The 21,589-nt window shown below is 36.3% G+C and overlaps 1 protein-coding gene across 3 annotated transcripts in view; it reads left to right on the plus strand.

The window, feature by feature from the left end:
- The window catches only part of ITPR2 (inositol 1,4,5-trisphosphate receptor type 2), a 478,853-nt gene that overhangs the window by 326,034 nt on the left and 131,230 nt on the right, over nucleotides 1–21,589 (plus strand). For all 3 annotated transcript variants that reach the window (XM_029955850.1, XM_029955851.1, XM_029955853.1), the window contains 3 exons: nucleotides 394–504; nucleotides 5,196–5,291; nucleotides 7,180–7,302. In XM_029955850.1, the coding sequence (XP_029811710.1) occupies nucleotides 394–504; nucleotides 5,196–5,291; nucleotides 7,180–7,302 (330 nt within the window). The remainder of the gene's footprint in view (nucleotides 1–393; nucleotides 505–5,195; nucleotides 5,292–7,179; nucleotides 7,303–21,589) is intronic.

A 21,589-nucleotide genomic window follows, 5' to 3' on the forward strand; every position in this document is an offset into this window, starting at 1 on the left:
GATTCACAGTTGTGAGATCATGTCCTGCACAGGGCTGTGTGCCTACAGTGCCGAGTCTGCTTAGGATTCTTTCTCTCCCTCTCTATGCTCCTCCTCCATTCACTCTTTCTTTCTTTCTGTTAAAATAAATAAATAAACATTTTAAAAATAAAAGATACCTGTTACACATTGTCTTTTTCAGTATTCAAAATCATTTAATCAATACTAGTTGATTAAAAGATTCTATAGAAAGGAAAAAAAATCAAACTTAAATCCTTGACTTAATCTCAATGTTAAATCTTAATTATATTTTAAAGGTCAAAAAAACTAAGGTGACTGTTATTTTATGTCAGATAATTTCTAGTGCCTTTATGTTGTAAATAAAATGTTGTTTACAATCATTTTGCTTCCTAGACGTGTATTGCCACTCACGAATCAAATGGGATTGATATCATCATTGCTTTGATTCTAAATGACATAAACCCTCTCGGTAAATATCGAATGGATCTGGTGCTCCAACTAAAGGTAGAGTAAATCCACTATTTGGGGGTGGGGAGTGACATTTTCTATATAAAACATACTTTCTGAATTGACTCTGAATCTTCAAGTAGTTCTTGTAAAACCCCAAATGTTATCCTATTTTCTGCTAATGATTTGGCAGAAAGGAATAGCAAAATCACAATGTGTACTAAATTCCTAATGGAATGTCCAACAAGCTTTAATATAATGTTCAGTTGGAGGGTACTTTATTGAAAGGTCTTTTAAGTAGCCACTTTGTTTCACTATCTCTCTTTGTTTTTATTTTACTTTTTTTAAATTATATAGAGGAACAGAGGTGTTAAAAATTCATCATGCCATATATTTCTAATTCATCTTGACTACAGAATTCTATCTAGCAAGTCACAATGAATTAGACTATGTAAAAAAAGGGGGGGAGCTACATTTTAGTTTTATGGCTCTATTCTTTCTAAAAGTTGTTTTCTTTACATTAGAATCTTATTTTTCCCCCAACAACTGGGAGCTATTTTCACACTACCTTTGAGAAGCTGCCTTAACTTAAGCTGTGCACATACTTCCCAGCAGTTCCATTTATCAGAGCTCAGGAAGAAACTGGCATTTAAAAAGTTTTCTTCAAGTTTTTTTTCAAATGGAAATAGACAAATGAATATACATAAGAAACTATATAAATCCCAAATCCAAAAGCATGATATTCAATAAAGGTGAATTATTAAAGATCACATTATTATGTTTAGTGTTAAAGTGTAAAAAGAAAAAAAAACATCGGTTGAATACAGTTTTTCTATAAAGACAGGTCTATCCAATATTACAGCAAATATAACTAAGTTAAACTTTGTATAGGTAAATTTATGGCTAGGAAAAATAGGAATGACATTTTTATACTTTATTTTCTTTTTTCTTTAAAAAAATTTTCTTAGCATTTTTATTCATTTTTGAGAGAGAGACAGAGCGTGAGCTAGGGAGGGGCAGAGAGAGAGGGAGACACAGAATTCATGAAACAGGCTCCTGGCTCTCTAAGCTGTCAGCATAGAGCCCAATGCGGGGCTTGAACCCATGAACCACTAGATCATGACCTGAGCAGAAGTTGGACACTTAACCTACTGAGCCACCCAGGCGCCCCTGTAATTTTGTTTCTAAATATAGATTTAGATATATAATGGAATCATATGTTGTGCTTATGTGAAGGTTGTACTAGAAGCTCCTAATAAGCAAATGTTTCTTTTCATAGACCAGATGAATTTCTATTTTTTCACTGTTTTCATTGGCAATATGTATAAGCCTTGGGTCTCTCTGTTCATAGAATAGAATGAAGATGATCCTTACATAGATTGAACTTGTATCCTGTTTTCATTAACATCATGCTTTAGTTAATGAAGCCAACCTAGGCCCATGTTACAGATAGCTTAGGTTGAGTTATGAGAAAAATGTTTTTTTGTCTTATATTCTTCTTTAATCATAAATCATAAAAAACAACATACAGAAGGCTTTTTTCTTTAAAAAATTTTTTTTCAAATGTTTATTTTTGAGAGAGAATGATAATGGGTGGGGGAGGAGCAGAGAGAGAGGGAGACACAGAATCTAAATCAGGCTCCAGACTGAGCTGTCCACACAGAGCCTGATGGCTCAAACCCACAAACTCTGAGATCATGACCTGAGCCGAAGTTAGATGTTCAACTGAGTGAGCCACCCAGGTGCCCCAACAATATACAGAAGGCTTGACCTTTGGCTTTTAAAATTCTTTATTGGCCTAAGAACTATATCTTTAAATCTCATTATCAATTGATGTAACTTCACTTGATCTTAGCCAAAAGGCCGAGAAGCGATTAATTGATGTAACTTAATGGGAGGAAATACTGAGTGGTTCATCAGTTTAGAACAAAATATAGGCATATAGATTATTTACAAATCCAGACCTATGTAAAAAACTAAATGACGGGGTATTACATAGCAATATATATATATGTTTAGCTGTTCAAATGAAAATGATTTTTTGAAAAAGGATTATTTAAATTTTCATTTATGTTACTAAGCACTATTATGTATATCTTTTCAAAACATGGCAGTTGGATAAATCAAGGTATATACAAAATACCAGAGGAATGGGTTTAACTTGAAATATTTAAAATATAGTCTATGCTTCAAGAACAAGGCATATATACCATTCCAAACATCTATGAAGCTTTGTATACAATGGCCAATATGAGAACATTTGTAAGGTAGTATAATATATATTGGCAAATTTTAGGAGGCCTCCATGTGTAGAATGCTTTTAATGACAAATTCTCCATTACATTATAGAGTATGCCATAGCACAGATGCTAAATTAAGGTTTATTTTATATCAGTCATTCTTAAATTTAATTGCTTAATTATTTATAATTTTAACTGTACTTAATTTTATATACTCACTATATGTTTATGAATTTTTAATGAGTATGTGTCATCCTTTTATTTTTAATTTATATTTCATAGCTGATTTGTGACTGTAAAGTGTTGAATTTGTAAATAGGTAGTTTTTAAATAAAGGTCCTTAACTCCTTTTGGAAGAAAATCTTCTATTAACACTGACACACAGATTTGATTTCTTAGTGTATATAGGATCTTGTACTTTCACTTTGATTCAGATTTCAGTAGGTCATTTACAAGACTTCTATTCTTCCAACATAGTATAAAAAGAAGATTGGTTGGGAAAAAAAATCATCTTGCCAATGGTGTTCTGAAATTGGATGTATTTGAGCTATTATGTATGGGGCCTGCTAAGTAAGGTTTGTTAGAGAATACTGTGAGTGTTACCAAGGGTTTTAGCTTTAAATTCTGTGGGGCCAGCTCAGATTTCTCTGAGGATCTAAGCTCTCCACTAATCCTGGAACATTTTTTTTTAGGTATGTTGTTTGTATAGGATGCTAGATTATAAAAATGGATTTTAGGATTGGTACAAATCTGTAAACACTGAAAATGGAACAGAAGAAAACAAAGCTACTTCCCTTACAAAATACTAAAGCTTTTCCAGGACATTGCTATCATCATCATCAGACGTCATTGCTATTGATATTAGTCATTTAAAGACAGTCTTTAGGTTGTACTCCTGAAAGAAAAAAAATAGCTGGAGAGAATTTACTATTAAACTACTCAGTAAAATTAATTTGTATAAAAGTAACAAAATTTATATAGTGAATGTCTACATGCATCAAGGAACTGATTCAGTTCAAGTTTGTATCCTGTAAGACGTTACTTTTGACTCACTGAGAAACATTAAAAGCCATTTGACTCTACTTCTCTTGTGCTCCTATCAAAGATTGTATGTGGAGGCTGAGGTTTTTATCTAAATAAATATTGCAAAAACACTATAGAAATATCTCCCAGGTGGTTTTTACCATTTCACAGTTGGCCACAATTCTGGAGCCGTGCTATTGAAAACAGTATAAAGAAACATCTTCCCACATGTTGAGGATACTGTGCTTTGTGTAATAAGACTTTCTGTAATTCTTTGGATCATAAATGAACTATATCAGAAACATTTTTGGAATCTGTAGGTTAAATGTTTGAGAATATATGCTTATAAACCAAATTGGAACCATCAAAGACAACAAAACTAGTTTTAGTTTCTGTTAAACAAAATTAGAAGATATTATTATTCTATAACCCACATGATAGACATGTTGCATATATACTGCCATATAGTGAGACCAATAAACTATTATCACTAAATTTATATTTAACCTCCAACTCGGGAATTTAGAATTTTATAGATTCTCAGTAATTACTGCTCAAATTTATTTAAAATGTTGATATGCTAATATATATTCATATTTCATGCTATAAACTATTACACTAAGTTCTTTAAATTGTATACCATTTCTGTAATATACATATTTGATACTGGTTCACCTTCCTGTCTTTTTTCAAAAAATTTTTTAAAATGTTTATTTTTGAAAGAAAAAGAGAGAGAGCAGGGGAGTGGCAGAGAGAGAGGGAGACACAGAATCCGAAGCAGGCTCCAGGCTCTAAGCTGACAGCACAGAGCCCAATGCGGGGCTCAAACCCACAAAGCATAAGATCATGACCTGAGCTGAAGCTGGATGCTTAACCCGCTGAGCCACCTAGGCACCCTTCACCACACTGTCTTATTAAAATGGCATCATGGCAATGCCTATTTAGAAAATGGTGAAGGAAAGTTTTATATTTTAATGCATTACATATAAAGTCAATTTTGTATCTAAAACACCCTTTCACCAATATTTAAAATATTCTTTACAAGGTATCTCTCATGATTCATTATTTTTATTTTGTGTTGACAATGAAGTAAAGCATTCTATTTTATTTGTTATGTATGATTTTTTTTTGAAAGCTAGAGCATATGCATGTGCACATGCTTAAGTGAGGAGGGGAGGGGCAGAAGGAGAGGGAGAGAGCGAATCTTAAGCAGGCTCCACGCTCGGTGGATTCGGGGCTCCGTCTCATGACTGTGAGAACATGGCCTAAGCCTAAATCAAGAGTTGGATGCTTCACTGACTGAGCCACCCAGGCGCCCCTAAAACATTCTATTTTAAAATGTTAGTTAGGCAAATGAAATTAGTAGTTTAAAATTGTGTTTGTTTTTTTAAAAATGCTCCTGGTAATGTCAATTGAAACAAATGCAAGGATTGTTAATCCATAAAACAGGCTTTTCATGTGTATTAACTAAACCTGTCTCTCTAGAACAATGCCTCCAAGCTTTTGCTGGCCATCATGGAAAGCAGACATGACAGTGAGAATGCGGAAAGAATCCTTTTTAACATGAGACCCAGGGAACTGGTAAGAAAACTTCTGAAACTGTACTAGTAATGTGCATCCAAAAAGAAACAAATTTGTAGTATGCATGTCAGGAGAAAAGTCTAGTGGCTTTCTCTGCTCTACCAACGATGATGGCACATCACGACGTACTATTACAAATAACTCAGGAGGTACCATGATGCCAAAGGCCTGTGTGATTTGGGTCCTTACTTCATTGGTTTTATCCACTCTAAGTACTTTTTTTTTTTAAAGTCTATTTGTTTGTTTGTTCATTTTGAGTGAGAGGAACAGAGAGAGAGTACATGAAAAGGGGAGGTGCAGAGAGAGAGTAGGAGAGAGAGAATCCCCAGCAGTCTCTAGGCTGTCAGCACAGAGCCTGAGGTGGGGCTTAATCTCACGAACTGTGAGTTCATGAGCTGAGCCACAACCAAGAGCCAGACACTTAACTGGCTGAGCCACCCAGATGCTCCTCTAAGTACTTTTCTTAATCAGATTGTCACAGTCTATTAAACTATCTGCAAATTCTTTTTACCAGAAAAAAAAAGCAAGTTCGCTTTAGTTTGTGTATTGGAATATTTGAGAAAGGTAGGTAAAAAATGTTTGTACTCCTTGAAAATTTTATTTATATCTCTTTCTGAACAATAAGAATAAAACCAATACCTTTTGTACTTGTTTGTATTATTGAAATATTACATCATGCTTGGCCTAAAGGAAATTATGTGAAAACTTGACCAGGGATTCCACAGAGAATCATTAGTGTGTCTTCTTATTTTAGAAGTTATATTTTCCTCCTTGCTTATAACATGAAAGCTATGAAGTAAAACAGCATGCTCTAAAGGCACTAGACTTCGTTTTTTATTTTAATTCCGGCATATTTAACATGCAGTGTTATATTAGTTCCAGGTGCACAACATAGTGATTCAGCACTTCCGTACATCACCCGCAGCTCTTCATGACAAGTGCACTCCTTAACCCCCGCCACTTATTTCACCCATCCCCCACCCATCTCCTTTCTGGTAACCATCAGTTTGTTCTCTGTAGTTAAGAGTCTGTTTCTTGGTTTGCCTCTCCCTTTTTGTCCTTGAAAACATGGGGTTTCAAAAGCACTGAGAACATACTCAAACCATGTAACTCAGTGGCCCCATGACTTATCTTATGAGTACTACAAGGAGATCCTATGGAAGACACTCTTTTGCTCCCTCTCTAATAGTGAGGAATGAAATTGAGGAGGGAATATAAAGAAAAATATAAGATACGGTTTTATTTAACATATATTTACGGAGAGCTTCCTATCTGTAAGGAAGACTAAGAGGAACAAGACATTCTCTATTCTTATGGTTAAATGGGGTAAAGAGTTACATGTTCATTCAACAACAGCACTGTACAATAGCCCTCTGCCTACGGCACCTTTATCTCATCACCCGCTTCCTCCTTGTAGCCCACCATCAGTCTCTTGCCTGAGTTCATGCCCCTACTCTGTGCTCACTTAGTGCCTCACACTTAGTGCTGCTGTAGAACGCTCGTGTTCACCTCTTGAGGTACTGATTCTCCCACTGGACAGTAAGTTCCTTGAGGACATTTACTGTGTTGTACCCACCGTTGGGTCCTCACTGCAGAGGATGACATCCAGTACCATTTGTCCCTGTGCCTTGTGGAAGCTTAATAAATAACTGTTGGGTCTCAGGGTTCCAGAGTTGCCTAATTCATTGGAACTTTGGCCTTGTCAACATTCAAACATCAAAGCAAAGGTTTTCAAGGAAGACGGAAGATATTGTTCACGTTTATTCAAATAAAGATGATTTCCAAGGCCGTTTTCATTTACTTTTCAAGGCTTAGGAAGTGTTCCAGTTTTAATTATATCTCATAGACAGTGTAAAATGCCTGTTGTTCCTATTTGTTTTTTTGGTAGGTGGATGTGATGAAAAACGCCTATAACCAAGGGCTGGAATGTGACCATGGGGATGATGATGGAGGAGATGATGGTGTTTCCCCAAAAGATGTTGGGCACAATATCTATATTCTGGCCCATCAGGTATCACATTTTATATTATGTTTTCAAGTTCTGGTCCCTTCATTTCTTCAGCACCTGCCCCCTGGCTCTGAGCCAAGGAGAAGGAACTGCTCCCTGAATGCCCAGTTGTGTTCTTGGAGTTATACTAGGGCTGATCCACAAGAAAATGATACTTGCTGCCAACAACTGCATGGGCAGGAGGGAAGAGACAGACCTAGGTCAGAGCCTGAGAAATAGGCAAACCATGGCAACAAATGGAAGTCTAAAGGAGAGAGGAGAAGATAGTGTGAAGTAAGGGGGTATGGTTCAGGTCTAATCAGAATAAACCTTGCACATGGCTTTTGGCCTCTTTGAGTTGTAGGTTGCCATGTTTCATACAGAAGCCTTAAGTGGCAGCCTGTAATTGGTTTCCACTGGAACTTCTAACAGATATTAGGCTAAATTTTAAAATCTTTTAGAAGAACCATTTCCATTCTATAGTACCTCCTGAAAATAGGTGCTTGGTAAGTGTTGTCTGATCAATTTAATTTTATTAACATGAAGATCAACTTGAAATTTGCATCTTCTAACACAGATTTGTTTAAAAGTTAAAAATATTGAATGTACAATGCCAATTTGATTTTTTTTCCATAGTAGCTTCATTTTTTTAACAAGATAAAGTCTAAACTTTGTGGACTTTCCCAATCTTTCTTTCTAATCACTTTCTCACATTTCAACCTCTCCCTCTTTCTTCTTCTTCCCATATATCATATCAGTTAATTGAATAAACATTGTTAGATATAAAGTAAGATTCTGAGTACATTTATTTATTTTTTCTTCTTTTATTTTTCCAGTTTTACTGAGGTATAACTGACATATACAGCACTGTGTAAGTTTAAAGTGTTAAAAGATTACTCTTTAGACACTTCGTGCCCTTCTCTTCTTTGTATAAATGTCTAATATATGTAAACTTGAGTATAATTTTTACGAAAGATTCTGGAGAGGAGTCACATTCTAGAATATATTAACAAAAGAGGTTGCTCTGGTGTTTTTAATGCATTTCAATCACTGAGAAGATTTTTGGATCTCTCATAGTCCAGCAAAATGCATATACAGAATGGAAACAGATAAGGACAGATGCGTTATAGCTAGAAAGACAAAAGAAAATTTCAGGTATTGAGGAATGAAGACAGAATGAAGGAAAAGTTGAAGGAAGTAGAACACCAAGGTTTAGGATGCAGGAAAGGTGTTGTTTTTGAGAGAAAGAGAAATTCAGATGACCGGAATTGAGTCAATCTAGAAAAGGAATGACTAAATATTGAATGTGAGTGGAAAGAAAAAAAATCACAGGCTGAGAATGAAAACCAAATGGGCTACTAGAATGAAGAGAGAAACGTGATGGCCCAACATGGATATGGGCAAGGAGTTATTTCAGAAGCTGTAGTGTTGTAGAAGGGAAGCAACAAGGAAGAATGTGCCAGAATGAGCAGTGAAAATTTTAGAAGAAGGAAGCAGAGGAGTCCAGCCCCGCCCCCCAATGTGTTCTTCACTGGAAGCTAATCTTGCTCTGTCTGGAGAGGCTGTCCCTTCTGCCAGTGTGAGCAGCTACATGAGCAAGTTCTGACCTTGCAGCCTTTCAGCCGGAAATGAACAACAAGACCAGCTAAGTCAGTCTTGGAACCAGTGGAATGGCAGCTGTTTGAACCAATCACCCATATCCATGAAGAGGAGGTTCTAAAATGCAACCTCAGATTACCAGTATAATGTGTGTAACAGGAAAAGAAGAGGTCAAGGTCAGGAAGAGACTTTTTTAGGTCAGTTCATTTTTAAGCAGACTATAAGAATAGAGAATACAAATTTTAAAAACAGGCTATGGAGGATGTTGAAAAGAATGGAGAATGAAAATAAAGAATGCAAGAGCTAGTTACAGATTGAAAGGTAATAGTACAAAATATAAAAGATGTTAAAAGTGAAGATTGCATCAAGGTCAGTGGTCTTGATGGATTTAAGTTTATGACAGTTCTTGAAGAGAACAGCTTAGATTCAAAAATTATGGCAGGGCTGTCCCAAAATGGGAATTCAGAAGTAGAAAAAAAAAAAAAAGAAGGAAAAGAAAAGAAAAGAAACAAGGGGATAAAAACAACTTACTGAAACAAAGAGATAAGTTACAGATGTGAAAATGGCTTGCATGGATATATAGAGGTTTGTCAATGTCACAAAATCAGAAGTTTGCAGAACAGGGATGGTATAATGTAGAGATACATAAATGAAGCCAGATTTCAGGAAGAGGGAGTGCATCAGAGGAGTAAAGGGAAGGAGACTCTGAATTGCTGAACATAAATTGGTAAGAGTAAATATGAAACGAGAGTCCATGAGCATTCTTCTAGGAACTCAAAGAGGGGTAGGAATGGCAAAATATATGGAACAGTATATGTAACTGACAGTGTAGAGTTAAGCAATTCTCCTCTTATTTACTTACAGTGATGCAGAACATTGTTACATTATTACTTTTAAATGTATTCTCTTGGGTGACTCCTCCCACCATCTTTTAATGAAAAATTCAGTTTTCACTCATAGAAGAGAATCCACTGTGCTCTTTTGATCTTTCCACAAGCGTCTCCTTCTGCTTTCTCTAGACTTGGATGTTTGTTATATTTGGTTTCTTGGGAGACCAGCCATGGTTGTTCAGTTCATTATGAATCTGTTGTTCAAACAGCTCCCACACCAAAGCACAAATGCAAAGAACAGGGGGGTGTATACTTTGCTTCAGGAGTAGCCATGTAGCTTGGCTCCAAGGGTTTCATGGAGCCCAGGTTTCACTGCTTTCATTGTGGACATGGAATTATTTGTCTCCTGAATGCTGATGACCACGCAGATTGGTTTCTGCCTTTGCACAGTTCAGTAATTCCAAAACCAAGGTTCGACTTCCTCCTTGTTTTACTATAATCATCTTTTGTACAGACAGTTTATTTTGGTGCACTCAGACTTTCAATTTTTGTTGTTATTCTCTTCATGGTAGTGAGATAGTTCTGCTTTTCTGCTGTGACATCCTTTTTGGCCCTTCCTGTGGTTGGTGTTACAAGAAACAAATAATGCTTCTTGTAAGTGTCTTTTCTGATCTACATAATACTATAAATACATCAAAAAGGGAATTTCTTAAGTTCAATACTATAGTGCGTGCAGAAAATTTCCTTAACATTTAGCTATATGCCCTTTTTGATTTTCTGTCCTCCACATGTTCCTCTTACACTCTCTGCCTCTTCTTTCTGCTGTGGTCTTGTTCTTTTATATTTTACTTTCTTCCTGTTCCTTCTCCCCTTCATTCCTGTCTTTCTATAGAATAGTCACTGACTGCAATCTAGGACATTCTTCAGTACTTTGTATATGTTTAACATGTTTTAAACTATATTGCTTTTCTGGTCGTATGTAGCAAATTTTGATTTTTCTGTCTGAAAAACTTTATCTTATTTTCTCCCAAGCTTTATTGAGATATAATTGACACATAACACTGTGTTAAGTTTGATGGGTTGATTTGGCACATTTATATATTGCAAAATGATTACCACCTTACCATTAGCTTCATCCCATTGCATTGTTATTTCTTATTTGGTGGGAACATTTAAGGTATACTCTCTTGGCAACATTCAAGTATATGATACAGTATTATTAGCTATATCCATTAATCTGTACATGAGATCCTTGGAACTTGTTAATCTTATAACTGGACATTTATATCCTTTGACCAATATCTCCCAATTTCTCCCAGCCCCCAACCCCTAGAAACCACACTTCTGTTACTCTCTGTTTCTACAAGTTCCACATTTTTAGATTCCACATGTAAGAGATCATATGGTATTTGTCTTTCTCTGACTTATTTACCTTAGCATAATTCCCTCAAGGTCCATCCAAGTTGTTGCGAACAGCAGGATTTCCTTCTTTCTTATATAGTATTCTGTTGTGTAAATATAGATACCATCTCTTATTTATGCATTCATTCACTGATGGACACTTAGGTTGTTTCCATATCTTGGCTATTGTAAATAATGCGGCAGTGAACATGCGAGACCCTCTATTTTAATACCTACCAGAACTAAGACTTATATGGAGAAACTTCTGTCTCATAAGGTAAGAAAGAATGGATCATTATAATTGGCTATATGAAACTATTTTTAAAATATAGGTTTTAAAGTTTTAGTGAGCATTTCTCTATGTCACTAAATGGTCTTTGAAAACATAATTTTAATGTCTGCATAATCATCCATCATTTGAATGTACCATAATTTATTTAATCATTCCTATTGTTGGACATTTAGATCTCTAATGTGTTGATATTATAAATTATGCTATGATTAACATCCTCATACATTAATCTTTGTCTTCTACACTGATTACTTCCCTAGAATAAATTCCAAGAAGTTTAATTACTAGGTCACAGGATAGTAACTATTTTATGGTTCTTGATGCATATCATAAAAATTGTTTTTCACAAATATGTGATGGTATTAATTTTACTGAATCCTAAAATTACTACCACTTAAAAAATATTTGCCAGACTTATAGTGTTTGGAACACAGTGACCACTCCATAAATGTTTGTTAAATGAATTAATCAATCATAGTTGAAAGGAGATCTCATTTTAGTTCACATCTTTTGGATTACAAATAAAATGGACTATCTTTTAATGTCATTGGTATTTCTATTTTTTGTGAATTATTTGAAAATGTGTTTATTCTTTTTTCTGACAGAGTTTATTTCTTGTTAGTGAATTTTAATTAACAGTAACAAATCTTAGTCATAGCAGTTACATCTACTTTTTCCAGATCAATTTGCTTTTTAAAGTTTTAATGATAGGTTTCTTCCACCACGTTGAGCTCAAACACTCATCTAGATTTTCTTCTGGTATGTAATGAATTCAGTTTTGTATTTGATTATATAATCTTTCCATATCATAAGGCAGAAATAATAAAAACCTAAGTTCTGATGCTAAGTTACTAAAGAGACAGTCTCAGATGTAGTAGTAATGCAGTCCATGAAGACAGGGTTTATAGGAGTCACATGAGTGTGATGTAGAGCATGGGTCACAGAGAAAGCTTTAGCAGAAGAGGTCAGGGCCAAATCCCGACCGCCTGCAGGGTCCGACGGGGCATGTGAGGGAGCGTTGAGGGAGCAGGGGAGGCTGGCACTGTCTGCTGATCCTCTCCCAGAGCAGGCAGCCATTACTCCTTCCGCTGTCTTTCCAGTGGGATTGTAGGCCCTCGATTTCCACTTCTTTTAACATTTCAACAGAAACCTGAATTTTGAAATTTTTGAAAAATGTAAAATCTTTTCATTTTTAAATTTGACAGTTCATTCGCTATTTTAAAAAACATGAGCAGTCCAAACAAAGCTTGCCAGCAAGTAGAATGTAGCCCATGAACCATAGTTTGCCACTTATGGAAGAGAGGATCCAAATTTTTCATTTATTCTTCACTCTGTTGAATGTATTTTTTGCGTGCTTACTGGATGGCAGGCACCGTGCTGGCTGGTAGGAGTGCAGCAGTGAAGACTAACAAGAGATCAGCTCTCAGGGAATTTACACTCTGACTGGGAGCAGTGAAGAGTAGACAAACCAGAAAGACAGCAGTGTGATATGAGCTCTGTGGTGAATGAGAACAGGGTGTGATGAGGGACAGTGATGAAATTCCATTGTAGATTGGGAATCAGGAGGGTTTTCTCTGAGGAGCTCAAATTGAAGCTAGCTTTAAGTGAGAAAGCTAATGCCAGCAACATTAAATGAGGAGGTATGGAGGACATCCCAGAGAGTGGCTTGAAAGTGGCAATGAGCTTGCCAAAAGACCTGTGTAGCTAGACCCTCAACCAGCTGTTAGCACTCAAATATTATAATAATCACATAGCATGCACCTAAGGTCCTTTATTATAAGGTAGTCATTCAAGAACACTTATTGAGCACCTCTTACATCAGCCATCGTTTCAGTTGCTAAAATGGAAAATGAATAAAGATGCCATCAAGGAGCTTGCAGTTAAGAGTGTGTAGGGGGACAGGGAGATAGATAAATCATAATTTAATATGCTTTTGTTAAAATGGAGGCATGCACAAAATATATTTTCCCTGGGAGTCAGGAGAGGGCTCATGGAAGAGGCAACACGAACTGAACCTTGAAGGATAGAGAAAGGGGGAAAACATTCCATTAGAGGCAACAACTTCTGCAAAACTGCACCATAAATATTTTACAGGAAGGAACCTCTTTGGGGAATATTGGTAGGGCTCTTGTGTGATATCTTCTCATGTCTTTATAAGAAACGAATGATAATCATTTGAGTTAAGTCAACATCTTTGATAACTGTAAAGACCTTGATTATAGGCATTTAACACATGTTGCATGAATGAGTGAATGAATGAAAAATGAATAAATGAATGAATGAATGACATGATATACTCTAAAACTTCAGTGTTTATAATTTCAGTACTATAATTAAAAAGCTGAATAAAGATAATTTCTTGTTATCATCATCATCTTTATCGTGATCAAAACTAATGATAAATGTTTCCCCTGGAGTATAAATTCTGTGTGCACAGGCAGAATTTTTTTTTTTTTGGTCCTATGCCAGCTACACCTTAGCATCTAGTACATACTCAAGATGAGTTTGGGGGAATAAGTTCTTACAAAGATGCATGCAGGCTGATAATATTTTTATGTAATACAGGTACTATGTAAAATTAATAGAAAGAATCCTACCAAACATATTCGCTTTCTGGCAGCCAAGATCTTATTCAACTTCCATGGACTTTTTAATTCTATAGACACTCTTTACCAATCATGTCAGCAAACTATATATAGACAGAGCCCTATAATGTCTTTCAGGCACTTTTTTTTACTTTTGTTCATGATGCCACCTCTGAACTAATAAAATATCTCCTCCTTTTCTTAAAACCCATTTTAGTACTACCTTCTTTTTTTAAGATCCAAATTGAGGTGGACTTACCCCATTTCTTAGATGAATTCCAACCAACAATGAACTTCTCTTTGTATTGAATTCCTATGGTTCTAATGTTCACCAAAAACTGTGTACATGCTTTCATAATAGCTTATGCTGTGTATTATCCTAGAATTGTTCTTTGTTTCATGTGTGTAGGTCTTGGCTACTTAATTAGTAGATTCCCCAAATCTGGGCACCCATGAGGCCTCATTTTAAAAAATAAAAGGAAACTTTCCACAAGGAAAAATATCTTGGGGAAAAAATATTTGACATATTAGATTTAAATCCTTTAATGGGCACCTACATATCATTCACCAAGCAACAAAGACTCTTTGGATTTCTGCCATTTACATGACCTCTCAAATTCATGGTTAATGGGAGCAATAAAAAATGCAATCCAGGAAATGGATTGAAATTGGACTCTCTAATTGTTAGTTTGGTTTAAGGATCATGAAGCCAAGTTCAGTGGAAGCAATTATTTTTCTGCTTAACATTTTATGTTTGGTAGATATATATTTATTTCTGAGTGACACAATTGTTACAGCATCAATCTGAATTCTAGCTTAGAAAGCCTTTGCCATATCTTTGGCTCCTTCTTATGTCTGCTCTGATTTCAATTATATCCACTGAATTCAAAGTCTAGTAGGAAAGCTAGAGATATCAGACAGGGGTGCTTCTACATATTTTTTTTTTCCCATGCAGATAAGTACATAGCATTTCCTAACATTTTAAACCCCTGGTTTGTTACTGTCCCCAGTCAAGGACAGTATCTCTTTCCTTTCAAGAGAGAAAGGATGGTATGAATAGTCATCATGTTTAAAGGACTAGGTTTCTTAAATTTGGGGGAGGGTTATTTATTATGAGAGGGAGTGAAAGCATGAGTCAGGAAGGGGCTGAGAGAAAGAGAATCCCAAGCAGGTTCTAGACTGTCAATGCAAAGCCTGACCCGGAGCTTGAACCCATGCAACTACCATGACCTAAGCTGAAGTTGGACGCTTAACTGACTGAACCACCCAGGCACCCCTTATATTTTTTTAATGTTTATTCTTGAGAGAGAGAGAGAGAGAGAGAGAGAGAGAGAGAGAAAGAGAGAATGTGAGTGGGGGAGGGGCAGAGAGAGAGGGAGACACAGATTCCAAAGCAGGCTCCAGGCTCTGAGCTGTCAGCACAGAGCCTGTTGCAGGTGTAGAACTCATGGTGCTTAAACCCATGAGCTATGAGATCATGACCTGAGCTGAAGTCAGACACTCAACCAACTAAGCCACCAGGTGCCCCAATTTTTTTAATATTTATTTATTTTTGCGAGGGAGTGCAAGAGCGTGTGGGAGAGTGCACAAGAGCACATGCATGGAGGGGAACAGCAGAGAGTGGGTGACAGAGGATCCAAAGCAGCGTCTACATTGACAACAGTGAGCCCATTGTGGGGCTTGAACTCTGAACCATGAAATTATGACCTGAACTAGATCTTGACCTGAATGAGACTATGATCTGAGCTGAAGTCCAATACTTAACTGACTGAGCCACCCAGGTGCCCCTCAAGGACTCAGGTTCTTTTTTTTTTTTTTTTTTAATGTTTATTTACTTTTGACAGAGAGACAGAGCATGAGCAGGGGAGGGGCAGACAGAGAGAGAGAAGGAGACAGAATCTGAAGCAGGCTCCAGGCTCTGAGCTGGCAGCACAGAGCCTGTTGCGGGTGTAGAACTCAAGGGTTGTGGGCTATGAGATCATGACCTGAGCAGAAGTCGGGCGCTTAACCTACTGAGCCACCCAGGCACCCCAAGGACTCAGATTCTTAATGTTACTTTATGCTGAAGGAATTTGCTCAATATCCTGATAGTCCTCATTAATCCATTTTCTTTTTCTTAAGAATCTGACCTGAGAGCTGCAATTGCTTGAGCTATATTCATCGTAAGGGATGTGCATATACATACTCTAGGTAGCTAAATTTTAACTTATACTGAAGTGGTATGAATTGTATATATTACTCATACTACTTAAAATGTTTTAGTTAGAGACTTCACTACTCACCTCTTTGCAGTTTCTATTTTGTTATGTTAATACATAGTAATCAACATTGCTTCATTTACTTTATTTGTAGAAATAGAAGGATGGGTTTGTAATTGGATACATAACTGCCATCTTTAATATCTTTGAAGGGTTTTAACTGACTTACAATTACTTCATCTTTATTATTGCTTGTATTACAGAAAGTAGAAAACACAGCTGGGCTTTTCAGCTCGCAGACGCACTTGTAGCTCAGTAGTATGTTGGCTGGAATATTGTACAAACAGCTTAGTTGTTATTCACCCTTGCACCCTCCATTTTCTCCTTAGCTGATTATGTCACTCAGCTTCTCTGACTTCAGCTTTCTCATCTATAAAAATCTGAGGGGTATCCATCAATTATATTTCCAGAGTAAACTTTCAGAGACTTTTATGGACACTTAGAGAATAGTTGGACCATGATAGCTCTCTTACTGGATTAGGTAATGTTTTAAATAATGTAACAGAGAAACTAACCAGCTACTGGATATTTATGTATTTATTTATACCTTACCTACTCATGAAAGGAATTTGAGGTCAAGTAAGAAATGCACTTGTATAATTAGACTGTTAGAATTCAAGATCAAAAGCCCTGAGAAGGAAAAAGAATCTAAGGATGCTAAGGGTCTTGGCTAATATTCTTACTGCTTATTAGTAGGAATCTGAGCTTCTTGGTAACCAAGAGTGAAAAATTATGTGCAATACAATTAATATCTATACTGTTCATTAATGACCAACTTTTTGCTGGTATTTAATTCTAAGAGGAATCTATGTAAGGGCATAGGGGCAGTATGGTAGACAATGTTTGCTAAGCAGTTCTGCAGAATCCACCAGATTTCATAAAAGTGCACAGAGCTGTTTTTCAGCCCTTGGGGATGAATAATGTTCAGCATTTCTGAGTTATAATCAAAAGTGAGTATAAATAAACTTGAAATATATATAGTACAATAGTCATTGTGAAACTAGATATGTAAGGTCACTTCATAGAGAGACTTCCATAATGTAGAAACTTTCCAATATGTAAACTTAGTAGAAAAAACTTTCCTAATATCAAGAGATTATTTAACTAAAATCACAGAAAGTGGACTAAGTCTAATTGCCCAGATACATGAAAAAAAACTATTATTAGTCTTGGCAATAGATATGTAGAAATATAAGCAACTGAAGGAATTGTGTCTGAAAAATTAACCTAATTTATTTCTTTTCTAAAAGATATAAGAAATCCAGGATCAACTGTTTTCCCCCACCAAAAGATATTTTTCTGTGTTGCCTTCACAAAGCAGTTTGAGGTAATAAAATACATGATTATTAACTAATGTTACTTTGAGCATTAATTATTCTGTGTTTCTTGGAAACCAAGACAAAAAGAAATACTTGTTACATGATTCATATATGATGCAAAACAACAACAAAAAACGTCATATTGATTACTAGTGCAGCACAAAATTTGTTAGTACTTAATTTTAGGAGGAATTCATTGAGGGAACCGTTGTGTGGTAATACTAATTATTACTGGTGTCACAGAGGTTGGGATTAGTAGGCCTTTCTCACTAGTATAATTTGGAAGTAAAAAATGCCTCTCAGACACCAGATTTTCAAAAAATAAATAAAAATCTTGTTGTATCCTGTTGCCATACATTCTATGTAGTAAAAAAGATAAGCAGACTTTTAATTAATATTTTAACATAATGTAAGATTGAAAATTTTTTTGATCACCATTGTTTCACACGTTTCTGGCATCTACACAAAGCCTGGTGCGTAGGAAGTGCTCCATAAATGGTAAGGCTCATCAGAATTCCTTTCATGACTTTCCCCAGCTAAATTCATTCATAATTCATTCTTTATTCAGTGTGTATTTACTGGTTACCTGCTATAACCAGGCTGTGTTCCCAGTGCTAGGGATGGAGTACTGAGTAGAGACCAAAATAACCTCCCCTCAATGAGCTGACATTCTCATGGGGTATCTCCGTCGTTGTGATCACATTATTTGCTCCTTTTGGAGGCAGATGATCTACAGGTATTAGTTGTGCCATGGACATGAAGATGAAGATGTGAAAATGAGATATAGTTTCTACCCTCCTAAAATTTACCATTTGTTACAGGAGATGTGGAAACAATCACGGTGTGCCAGCTTCTGTAGAAGATGCATATCTGGGGTGCCCTGGGGTCTCCAGTTAGGAGTGGCCTGAGAAGGGGAGCTGGTGGCAGAGACAGGGAAAGAGTCAGAAGAATAGAGAGAGAGAATAATTTCTTTCTGTACTCAGTCATTCCGTCATTTGCTCAGCATTCAAGCATGCAAATCTGCTTCTCTAAAACCCCCTAGTCCACTGGGCCATGACTCTGCTCCCTTTTATACCTTTTATACTCAAAAGACCGTACACAATTGCCATCTCCAATTCTTCTCTTTCTCTTCTCTCTGGAATCCATCCCTGCCAGGCTTCTCTCCTCATGGTGAGGTCACCAGTGACTACTGTCTTGTTACATCTAATTTGTTCTTATTCCTCATCTTATCTGGCCTGTCACTAACATTTGACACAGTTGGTCACTCTCTTCTTCTTGAAACACTTCCTTCACTTAGCTTTCACACAGCACAATTTCCTGGTCTTTCTGCTTCCTTATTGACCCTTCTCAATTTCTCTTACTGGTTCCTATTCCTCTCTCCTGCTTCTTTCAGAAGTGTTCTAGTCAGTGTGTTCTCGGACTCATTCCATGGATCTCTTGTCTCCTCAATTGACACTCATTCCCGAGATAATCTCATTCAATCACATGACTTTAAACACCAGCTGTACCACAATAAGTCCCAAATTTATATCTTCAGCGTGGGCTTCTCTTCTGAACACCGGACTGGTACATCCAACTGCTTGTTTGAGATCTGCATTTAAATGTCTTTTTCGGCATCTCACACTTCACATATCCATAATGGAACTCTAGATTTCCCACAGGTTTTCCAACTTCGATGCAAATCCAGACCTTCTGACTCCAGAACCTGAGCTCCTTACCATCCCTTTACCGCATGTTTGTTCCTGTGCTCATATCTATCACTGAATTATTGTGGCCTATTTAGTTGTTTGTCTTCTCTCCTGGACTCCAAACTCAGTAAAAGCAGGAGTTATGTATTATTCATGAATGTGTTGCGAAGCGCATAATACTTGTGTTTGATATGATAAATACTCTTGATTGAGTGAGTGAGTGAATGAGTAAAGATTACAGTCAAAAGTGAGTGCTATAGATGACTTAAAAGGAAATAGTTAATTTTGGCTGGAGTTACTACCATGGGCTTTGTGGAGGGGCTGATAATTTCAGATAAATCTTACATGTTGATTAGATTCAGATAAGCAGAAAAAAGTGAGGGGGAGGGCCTCTTCATCATAGAAACAGAATGAGCATAAGTAGAGGTAGTATTCACCATGATATGTATGCGGAGGTTAAATGCTCTGGGACATTACATGAAAGGGACAGAGAAAACAGTGTGGTGCAGATGTGAGAGGTAGCAGTGCAGGACACATCTTAGCAAATTCTAGAGAGCTTTAAGTACCAAAAATAATTCAGCGGAAATATTTATTGAAATGTGACATAGCATAAACTTCTGCTAAACTACTCCTTAGGGTACTTAGTTCTTATTTATGGTGCCATGAAATTAATGAGACATTAACGATTTTGTAGAATGTTAAAACAATAACACAAAAACAAATGGCACAGAAATCTGCTTTAGAAGGTATCCACTGACTCAGAAGTATTATTACAAGTCTTAAAAAGATTTTTTAATGATTGTGCTTTTATTCATGCACTAATTCATGCCCTGACATTATTAAGCAAGTATTTAAAGATAACTCAATTAAAAATGAGCCCATGAGAAAATATAATTAGTAAACACATGAGCCAGTATAAAAACATTGATGTCAAAGCACTAAGTAATACTCTGGGCTTGCGTGTTTGTACACGTGCTTGCATGCATCTGCCCATGCTTATTGATTAACTTGCTTTTCTAGCTGAAACATAAATGTAAGGAAGATAAACTATATGGCTGACACTTCATCCTAAAGATGCATTGTAGGAGTATGAGATAGGATGGCATGAGAGAGATCCAACTGATACCTTTTAGTCAGTGGATCCCACACTAGAACATATTAAGCTAGTGTATGAAAACAATTCGTCTCTGATTTAAGAGCTGAGACACTCATATAAGGATGTGAGTCTTACTAGTAGTGCAGTGAGCTTGCCCAGCATTTGTGTGTTGTGGCTTCAGTACGTTTTGATTTCAGAATTACTTACAGAGGCACAGAAACACCACAGACCATTGTAACAAAATAATTCTGGAAGATAAACTGTCGGGCTAAAAAATCAGTTTCAGAAAGGGAAATAGTTATCCTCGGCCAGACCAAAAAAGTCCCCCTTCTAACGTCACAACCAAGTAGTTGTATGAAATTATACAGTAGGGGAAATTTCTGGAAAGTCCTTTGTTAAGATTTATGTTATTGATGAAATAGAATCATTTTCAGACATATAAAATTGGCTGGTTCAAAACCTATCTCCTAGAAACCGATGTATGTATCTATTTATCTATGTTTCTGTCATTTAAACATCTTCTCAGCTATATGAAGCCTGCAAACTTTGTAAGTGTGCATTACACTTATAAAGGGTTTGCCAACATTTTGCAGAAGGCCCCATAGTAAATATTTTGGGCTGTCTCTGCTGCAGATACTCAACTTTGCCATTCTACTATAAAAGCAGCCATAGAGAATACCTAAACAAATGAGCACAGCTGTGTTAAAGTGAAACTTCCCTTAAAAAACAAAACAAAACCAAAAAAACCAAGTGGCCAGTCCAATTTGACCAATAAGCTGTAGTTTTTCAAACCCTGCTTTAGATGATTTTTACAATCTTCACAGTTAAAAGTTTCCTGTGTGTCCCACATTTGAAATATCTTTATAAGGAAGAATTGATAGGTCATGTATTTGTAAGCATTTTTCATGTTTATATTTATAATATTTCATTAATTTTGTATGTGAGTATAACACACACACACTAATGGAGAGACATAGAGTTTCTGACAGGGCAAAACAGAACACCCTGGCTGTTCTTTCCTTCCATTGCTGTGACTGTGTGATTTGATCATAAATGAGAATCGACTAACCAATAGGTGGAGCAGACATATGTTCATTGATTAAATTGAGCAAGTGAATGAATCAAGTATGAAACAGGAGTATGAATGAATCAAGTAAACAATCAGAAGAGGAGGACAGGAAGGCAGAAGCAGTTGGAATGAGAGAGAATTAGAGGTCAAACTGGAAGAAACGTAGCTGGGGGA

The sequence above is a fragment of the Suricata suricatta genome, chromosome 10, assembly GCF_006229205.1.
Source record: "Suricata suricatta isolate VVHF042 chromosome 10, meerkat_22Aug2017_6uvM2_HiC, whole genome shotgun sequence".
Taxonomy (NCBI): Eukaryota; Metazoa; Chordata; class Mammalia; order Carnivora; family Herpestidae; genus Suricata; species Suricata suricatta.